The sequence below is a fragment of the Sminthopsis crassicaudata genome, chromosome 2 (assembly GCF_048593235.1).
Source record: "Sminthopsis crassicaudata isolate SCR6 chromosome 2, ASM4859323v1, whole genome shotgun sequence".
Taxonomy (NCBI): Eukaryota; Metazoa; Chordata; class Mammalia; order Dasyuromorphia; family Dasyuridae; genus Sminthopsis; species Sminthopsis crassicaudata.
In genome coordinates, this window is record NC_133618.1 from 523,431,029 (window position 1) to 523,440,971 (window position 9,943).

The 9,943-nt window shown below is 35.1% G+C and overlaps 1 protein-coding gene across 1 annotated transcript in view; it reads left to right on the forward strand.

Moving 5' to 3' along the window:
• The window catches only part of TMOD2 (tropomodulin 2), a 41,782-nt gene extending 35,322 nt beyond the window's left edge, over nt 1-6,460 (forward strand). The window contains exon 10 of the mRNA XM_074294521.1: nt 4,862-6,460. Within this exon, the coding sequence (XP_074150622.1) occupies nt 4,862-4,896 (35 nt within the window). The 3' untranslated portion in view covers nt 4,897-6,460. The remainder of the gene's footprint in view (nt 1-4,861) is intronic.
• Nucleotides 6,461-9,943: the final 3,483 nt, after the last annotated feature.

A 9,943-nucleotide genomic window follows, 5' to 3' on the forward strand; every position in this document is an offset into this window, starting at 1 on the left:
CCCTCTCTCACAAGTCAGATCATTTTTAAGCCACTCTAATTATTAGGACTTTTTCCTTTTTTTATTAAAGTTTTTTTTCAAAAATATGCAAGTATAACATTTCAACATTGATTCTTGCAAGATCTTGTGTTCCAAATTTTCCACCCTTCCCTTTATCCCCTCCCCTAGATGGCAAGTAATCCAATATATGTTAAACATAGTAAAAATATATGTTAAATCCAATAAAAAGCATATGTTAAATATAAATATTTATACAATTAACTATAAATTGTTAAATATAAATATTTATACAATTATCTTGCTGCACAAGAAAAATTAGATCAAAAGGGAAAAAAGGAGAAAGAAAACAAAATGCAAGTTAACAACAACAAAAAATGAAAATTCCTTTTTGTGATCCACCCTCAGTTTCCTTTCTTCATCACAAGATCATCTGACTGGCCTCAATCATCTCATTGTTAAAAAGAACCATAGGACATTTTTCCTCAGCTTAAGACTAAAGATACCTTACTGCTTCCACTCATATCTTTTGGTTCTGTCTTTTGGAACCAAACAGAATAAACCTCATTCCTCTTTATTGTAGAAGCCCTCTAATTGTTGAAGATAACTATCATGCTTTCCTTCTGTCAATGCTCTCTTCTCCAGGTTAAACATCCCCAGTGACTTCAACCAGTCCTCAAATGAAAGACTTTTCACCATATTGATTGCCCTCCTCTGGACCCTACCAAAGTCCTTACAGCCTAGAAGTGCACACAGTATTCTATATGTGGCCTTGCCAGGATAGAAGATAGAAGTACTCTCACCTCCTCATTCCTGGAATAATTCAACTCAGAATCACTTTAGATTTTTGACTGCTGTGTTATACTGTTTGCAGTCCATTAAAAAAACCAGAACTTTTTTCAGACAAATTGCTGTCTAACCATGCTTCTTCCATTCTATATTTAGGAAACTGATTTTTTTTGAACCCGAGTATAAAACTTTATATTTATTGCTACTGAGTTTTATCTTATTAGATTCAGCCTAATAATCTGGTTTGTCAAGACTTTTTTGGATCCTGATCCTGTCATGTAGTGTGTTAGCTATCCCTCCTAACTTTGTGTCATTTGCAAATCTGATGAGAAAATTATATATGTACATATGTATATATGCAGATATACACATATGTACATAAACATAAATATACTCACACACATATATAATTACCTCCCTCTAAGTCATTGATAGAAATGTTAAGCAACACAGGATTAAGCACAGATCTCTGGAGAAATCCCCTGGAGACCTTCTAGATTATCATTGAACCACTAACAACTGTTCTTTGGAATCTGGTTATTCCATAATTCTGTAGGAAGAGTAACTGATAGATAACTGACATGCTCCATGGGGGAAAGGGAAAGATAAGCATTTATATAGTGCCTATTATATGCTAGTTACTATGCGAAATGCTTTACAAATATTATCTTCGTTTGATTTGGTAGGTAATGAAAGGTAGATGCTGTTAATATCTGCACTTTATAGTTGGGCCCTCACAAAAAAACAAAACAAACAAACAAAAAAAAACCTTATTTGCCAAGTGTGCACTAAACTTACTGATTGAAAGCAAAAGATTGTTGATTAGCCATTCTCTTCTTCTTTTAATCTGTATTAATTGAAGCCTGAGGCAAAAATTTACATGTAAGGCATTTTGAAACCTAGCCTCTCTCTAAGTAGATGAAGTTTTATAGCTACAGTTGGTTTCAAAGAGTGAAACAGTATGTCTCTTTAAACCTCACAATAAGTAATTTTGACTAGAGTTAGTTGTTTGTTCCACATTTTCAAAATCCTTGAATAAAGTTGGCCGACTACAATTTAAAGAGAAAAAGAAAAGTTGAGGCAAATTTGAATAGCAGGTTTCTCAAAAGACACGGAAGGATGGCACTTAGGATTCTAAATTTTTTACTTAATTTTTAGTGTCCTGCCCTTTATCACAAGCAATAGAAGAAATGGCTCCCTTGGTGTGGTCTAACTCTGGCTCCCTTAAAGGAGACAGCCTGCTAGAGTAGAAAGTGTTGGTCTGGAACCAGAGGATCCAGCTTGAAATTATGGCTGGTCTACTTTATTTTGGGGACCTGGACAAGTCATTTTAACCTTAAGCTTTAGACCTCAGTTTTTAACAATAAAATGAGCAAGGCTGTATTTGGATTCTTAAAGGTCCTTTTAAGAATCCTACGTCTATGATAGAAGCTGAAAAATTGGTATGAATGGAAATGACATTCCATAATGTAACCCAGGTCAGACTAGTCTTAGCTTCAAACCTAGCTTGTGTTTCCTCCCTGCAAGGGACATATTAATTTGTTTAATCAGTAATAGACCAAAGATGTAGCAATTTTCTCTTACCAAAAGATATAACCCTACCTTGAAGATTGTTGAATGTAATGTACCCAGCATACACAGAATTTGTCGATCCTAAATCTTAAAAACCAGATAACATATAGGTTTGTTATCTACTCTGCATGGATCTGCCTCTCCAAAATTTTATTATTATGAATTATTTGAGTGGATAGAGCACCAGCCCTGAGGTCAGGAGACCTGAGTTGAAATCTGATCTCAGATACTTTCTAGCTGTGTGACCTTGGGCAAGTCACTTAATCCCAATTGTCTCATCCAAAAAAAAAAAAAAGAATTATTTAAGAGTTCTACTATTTTTCCCCAGAAAAGTAGATGATGAACTTACTGAGACAAGTGGCTCTACAAAAAGTAAGCAGTCTGAATTTGCAGGTTATCTACAATCTGAAATTACTAGGGACTATATACATCAGATAGAGGTTTCAGTAGAAAAGAAAGAAAGCTCTTTATGCCTTTAGTAAAATCACAGCAACTTGGGGTCTTTAAAAGTACCATGCAGTTTTACAAACACCATGCAGTCCTTCCCTTATTCAGTCAATCCTAGTCCAGGTTATGATTAATCTTTAGGATCTATCCAAGATATATGTCCTGATTTCCAAATTCAATGAATTGTCAATACATCTGCTTGCAATGGTATAAACAGTGTATTACATCCTTGCTTTTTCCTTGGGAATTACTAGGCTCATCTCTTCTGAACAGCTGCAGATTTCACTGAGAAAATCACATAGTGTTCCAAAGTTAAATGCAATCAACCGATGTTATCTGAAAGGAGGATCATCTGCTGGACTTCAGCATCAAAGAAATCTTTGTTTCTTTTGTACATTGGGTACCAAAAAACCCTCTACAAGAGAGGGGTCAACCTCAGGCCTGACCTAACTCCAAGTTCCACCAAACCAGATTAAAATATAATTGGTCAATGAGTAACAACATAAAAATATAACACAACATAGATAATATTAATTTCTGATTTCCTAAGTCACTTTGCTCCCCCATCTATTTCTATTTGAATTTGACACCATAGGCAGAACAGACTTATTAGATGCCCTGGTTTTTTTTTTTACTTTATTTAATACACATAATCAGTGAATAATTAAACTAAATTATCTCTGTGATTATGTCCCTTAAGTAAACCTTTGTATGATGGTTACACATATATACAAAACACTTTATTGTAAGAAAGTCTTTTAAACTATATTTTGTTTTGTTGATTCAAATGTTTTTTTAATCAAGCTTAATTTTCAGAAGATCACTAATAAATATTCAGTGACCCTATGACAGTAATTTATTATGTAACTGTCAAAATTGGTGCCTGGTGACAAGTCCACTAGGTAATTACAGTAAGGGAAAGAGTTGTTAATATCATCCTAGTTTCTCTTTTATAATTTCCACTCCAAGCACTCATAATGATAATTGTGTAAGATTTGCATCTAGATCAGATATTTGTAACCTTTTTTTTTTTTTTTTTTTTTTTTTGGTGTCATGATGGACCCCTTTGGTAGCCTGATGAAGCCCTCACATGGACCTCTTCTCAAAACAATGTCTTTAAATACATAGAATAACAAAGAAAATCTATTATATTTAATTAGTTCATAGACCCCTGGTCTATGGGTCTAAGAACCTTGTTCTAACACTTAGCAAAGTGCCTGGGATATAGTAGGTGCTTAATAAATGTTTATTGACTTGACTTGATATTTAAATATTCTGATGTCATAAGCATGAAACTTAAGACAAGCTACTTTTATTGATATCGTGTTGAGTAAAAGACAGTTATACAGTTTAGCAATAGTATATAGTATAGTAAAATTATGTTTTAGCCTTGATCTGTGGTCTTGGGGCTGAATCACTTTGTTTACAACTCTTTAGTTGACATAATGAGTCATAGCCCAGTAAAAGTTAGGAGAATGGTGGGAATACTTATTAGGAAAAGACTTTAAAACACACATTTGATTTGATTTGACTTGTTTTTTATTACTTTGCTTGGACAAAACATTTAACTTCGCTTAGCTTAGCTTAGTTTAGCTTAGTTCTCATAGTCTCAGAAATATGCCATCCCTTTACATATATATATATATATATATATATATATATATATATATATATATATATCTTCTCTATGTTGAAGTGGGAAGCAAAACGAAATTGAGTTGAGAGCAGTTTAGCGAGAATATAGAGAAGCTAGCCCTTTCTTCTGGCTCCTGCTGAATGGAAATGTAGTAAGAAGCATTCTGCATTACCAGAATTCAAGAATAAATGCCAAAATGTATCCCAAGACCATTTTTTTTAAATGTTCAGATGATGCTATTCCCATCCATAGATGCAGATGATTGAGAGTTTTGATCACTATGTTCTAAATATATGTAGGATATATATGGAACTACTTTCTTGCGTGTGAGCATTTAAAGTCTGAAATGTTTTGTCAATAGTAAATTTATTCTTCTTAATCTTATTTTTTATTTATTTATTTTAATTTCTCTTTGGCCAGTTCGCAAGAAACGAGTAGAAGGTGACCGGCGATAACGCAGCCATCGGAGAAGTGCCGCTCTGCCTTAAGGCAGCTAGCTGTTAAGATTGCAACCTTAAACTCTTGCCCCAGCGAGACCATTTTTACAAAGGTCGTTCATTTCCGTTAATTGCTCCCTCTTTATTCACACCACTAATACTGTTAACTTTATTTTGTTTGTGTGTGATATCATTTCCCTCTGATGAATAATGTGCACATATTTTTATTTTCATCATGTGTGATTCTGGCATGCACAGTGAACAATGGATTGATATAGATTTTAGTTGAGTGGCAACCATCAGGAATGACATTAACTGCCTTCATGTAGAGATTTCTTGCCCAGTTTATTCAGCGTAAACAAGCTGTGTTTTACTTCCCACAGAAGATCATTTTTATCCACAAAGAGGATTTTAGTACATCAGGTAATGTTTTTAGGTATAGTTGTTTTTATCAAGCCCTAGCTCTGTTTACATACACTGCTTTGAGTTAGGCTAATTGTCACAGAGACATTCTGCTGACATAGCAAAAGAAATGTGCCAGTATTGCCAACCCTCTATTGGGTGACAGTATAGATGGATTCCGTGGGACTGGAAAATTATTGGAAGAACACACCCTACTTATGGCGGGCCAGTAGTATTATCATCACATATGGAAGAGCATCACCTTTTCTAACAGCCTTAGGAAAATAACTACAAAGTATTTACCAGCCCAAAATATAATATTAACTAGCTAAGAGATCAACAGGTAGTGAAATTAATTAAAGCTCCTTTCACTACTTGTCCAGCATAAATTGTTTCTTACTATCAAGCAATGATAACCATTTGAAAGGCTGTTTTTAGCATTTTTCAAACATCGTTTTTAACATTTTAACAAAAAGGTAAGAGATTTTTGGAGTTCTGAATTCATTTTAAATTCACCATACTACTGTTCATCAAGATTTTCTTTTAATTGCACTTTTGAAATGCATTGTTTGAACTAATTTTAAACCTCTGTGGCTTTGTCTACATAGTGCCAAAATAAGAATGAAAAGTGAAAAAATCAGATCAGTTCTGTATACCTGTTTTGTCTCCCCACTACAGAAGGTCTCCTCATTTGCAAACCAGTTCAGACTGGATTTTTCACTTGTCATCAAATGTTTCTCATAGTGCAAACATAGCCTATGAGAATACAAGTGACTTAACTGGATATTGAATCTGCACAAGTTTTTAACCTAATCATTCAGTACTAAAAGAAAGAAAAAAGCATGCTACAGCAACAACAGTAGGCAGCCTTGGGCATTGGTGCTACCTAGTGGTATCTGAGATATTCTGCAACTCCTCTCTATATGCATATTTCTTTTTTTTTTTTCTTCTAATATTTTCCTGTCTCCCATTTCTCCTATTTTTCTCCTTAACTTTATTTTTCTTTTCATTCCTTCCTTCCTTTCTTCCTAATTTTTCCTTATTTCCCAACTAAGCTTGAAGTATACCAGCTGGCACACACAGAGACCAAATTCAGAAGTTAAATTCTATGGCCAATTATCTCTGCTATGTAGACCCAATTTTTCTCAGCAGCATTAAAATAAGTTAATGAGAAAATGAATATATGTTGTGTTACAGCTCTTAATTTGTAGACTACTAGACCAACATTTAGTACAGTCTTTGTTTAAAAAATGAAGTATTTCTAATTACTATGTCTTGTGTTGTTATCCTTACCTACATTTGGATCTTCAGAACAGCCTAAATTATTTTTTCTAGAATATTTATACATTGACGGTTATGGTTGGCATATGTGCTGAAATCTATAGACACTATAGGCAGTTGTATTTCAATTCTTTAAGGTGAGGTGAATAAACCTTAAAAGCATTGTATCCCTTTCAATTCCTATGGATCACATATCATATGCTGTCACCTTGTTCTACCCTCATACAAAAATCAAAACAAATAACAACAAAAATCAATCTTCACTCAGACCAACTTTTCATCAATGAAGAATTGAGAAAGACACACTTATTCCCTAGGCAGCCCTGAAACAAGTTATAATCAATGAGCTAATGCATTTTTAGCAAGATGATCTTATTTAAAAATTCAGATTAACAGTCTGAATTCCAGGGGGCAGCTAGGTGGCGCAGTGGATAGAGCACCAGCCTTGAATTCAGGAGGACTCGAGTTCAAATTTGGTCTCAGACACTTAATACTTCCTAGCTGTGTGACCCTGGGCAAGTCATAACCCCAGCCTCAAAAAAAAAAAAACAAAAAAAAAAAACAGTCTGAATTCCTATGTTCTAAGCATTGTCAGAAATACACAGCATCACCCCCAAGTAACTTGCAATTTAGTCTTAAAAGAACTTGTGGATTTCTTTGTAAGTCTTTCGGATGTAGAAATGGGGGATATATGAAATGGGGACTTGTTGAAACACTTTAGAACGACCAGACTGAGAGCAGGGATTGTGCCTTACCTACACTCTGTATTGTTCCCACCATAATGCAACTGATTTTTAATGTCTCCTTTTTGCATTTATTTTAGTTGAAATTTAGCTATATTCTTGATACCCAGCAGGTATTGCTATAGATGATAGTTTAGCTGTGGACTACTCTTCCCAACCACACCTATCTTCACCCAGGCACTGACTCAGATTGTGACCTTGACTTAAGATCCTTGGCTCTCTCCTGTGTGTGGAGGAGCAGAGGGTGGGGAGAGAAGTTGTGATAGAAAAGCCCAAAGGCCCCTTGTTCAATTAGTTCATGGGGGGGGGGGGGTAGCCTATGATAAGCCATATATAGCTTTTTTTCTCTGCAAAGTTAAAAAGGTTAAAGATACAAATTATTCATAAAATTCATAAAGCTCTGGGCCTCCAGGAAATCCTCCAATTGCCTATCTGAAAGTGGGGTGTTTAAATTAATTGAATTTTATATTGTCGATTATCCTCAGACTTCCCCTCTACTCCTTATCACACTCTATAGCAAAATATCAACTCAGGATATAATTAAAATGATCTTTACCTAGAAAACCATCATGAAAAATATAAATAACCAGTAAGCAAAAAAAGTTGAACATGGCAAAGAAATACTTAATAATAACTATGCCATCCATTTTACATAACAATAAACAGGAGAAAATAATCAAAATTCTGTAGAATTTCTGGTCTCTTAGCAAATCTTCCTGCTTTAGATATTCCAGTTGCTTCCTCCTAAACAAACAAAACAAAAACAAAAACACCTAAGTTCGTAAGATGCCAGATGTGGAAAAACAATGGTGTGTCATTTCCAAAGGAAGTTTACCAAAACTTGATAAGGAGATGTAGGAACCCAATTCTTAACAAAAGTTAGGCCTCCTGCTAGTGAATTGGCAAGTCTCTAAAGACATGTTTTGAATCCATTCGCAGGAGATAAAAGGTGTTAGCTACCACTCCCACCCCCATTCCTTTCCTTTTCTTCAACCTTGAACCTCTTTATTTTTGTGCTTTGTATATTTAAAAAACTGATTGGGGGTATTTGAAGGGAAGGAGGAGGAACTGAAGGTTAATTGCCTAATGGCAAAACTTAATAGCAGTTCAACTCCACTCCCCACTGAGCTATTTCCTGCCTGCTGTACAAACAGTTATTATTGCACCATCAGTGAAAAAGGGACTAAGAACAGCAAACTTTAGATTTGCAACCTGATCTCGAGCATTTCTCCTTCAAAAATATGCAAAAGGCTCCTTTTTCTCATTTTCACTCATTGGCACTGAAAAAAAGGAAAAACTGAATCCCAACATCGTTTCATTTTGAGCCCAAACACTGTGAATTACTTATCGAGCATGGTTGACCTGAATAAGTGAGAGTAGAGGGAACTGGTATGATTTATTTAAAGAAACTGGGAATATTTAAGACTTGGAAGGTGGAAGGAAGAGGGCATAGCAAGATAATTGGGTTCAAATATCTGAAACATTGTCACATGGAAGAAGAATTAGACTCGGCTCCTAAACACAGACTTTGCTATGGGTGGGAATTTGCAAAGGAGGCTGATTTCAATTCAGACATAAGGAAACACTTTCCAACATTTTCCAACAATTAAAGTTGTCCAAAATCAGAATCAGCTGCCACAATGAATTCCCCATCATGGTAGGTCTCAAAAGTGGGAACTGAATGTTCAATCTTTGGGAATGCAGATTAAATTTATGATGTGAATAAGGAATGAATCAGATAATCTCTGAGATCTTGTCAGGCTCTTAACTCTCTTATCTTATTCTACAACTTGTGGGGCCTCTTCCTAATCTCTGAATTTGTCCATTTTTGAGGCTAAATAAAGTCAAGATAGATGAGGATAAATTCATCTGAGGTCAAGATTTTGTTTGGTAAGTTGAAATTGGTAACTTTAGTCATTTAACATTAAGCCTATAAGTAGATCCTATTGTTTTTCTAGGGGGAGAAGTCTTTTAAGACATATATACAGTAATGTGTTTTATTATAAATAAAATAAAAATAAAACATATTTTGTGAGGTTTTAAAATAATTATTTGTGTCACTTTGAATAGAGAAGGCCTACATGTGATTGTACACCTGATCCTCCTGTCAGCCTTGTCTACTCCTCCCAAGTGTGATTGGTTTCTAGGAGTGAATAGGGTAAGGAGATATTCACTTCCTCCATTTCTTCCTTTTTCTATCCTTGATCTGGTTTTGTTTTCCATATGGTATTAAAATCAATCTGCCTAGAATGAACCCCATTCTAATAGATGAAGGAAGAAAACTGCCATAACAGGAATTTGGCTCCGGGGGCCCAGGGTTAGGGAGAAGAACAGAAAGGGCCTGAGGAGAAGGGAGAATCATAAAATAGTCTGTAATGTGGTACTATTACCCTCCTTTTGTTATCAAGCTCCTAGGGAGTTCTCCTTACCCAGCAGCCTCATTACAGGTGCTAGTTCTGGTGCTAAAGGGAAAATTTTAACTATTTTATATCAGATTAGGTTTTCACTTATCATAGCAGCCATTTCATTATCACCAGCAGGCAAGCATTGGTTGTGATAGTATTCTACCACCATCAAGATTATCAGGAACCTTTATGACCCAAAGCCCTCTCCTAAGAGCTGTATTCCATCACCAGTCT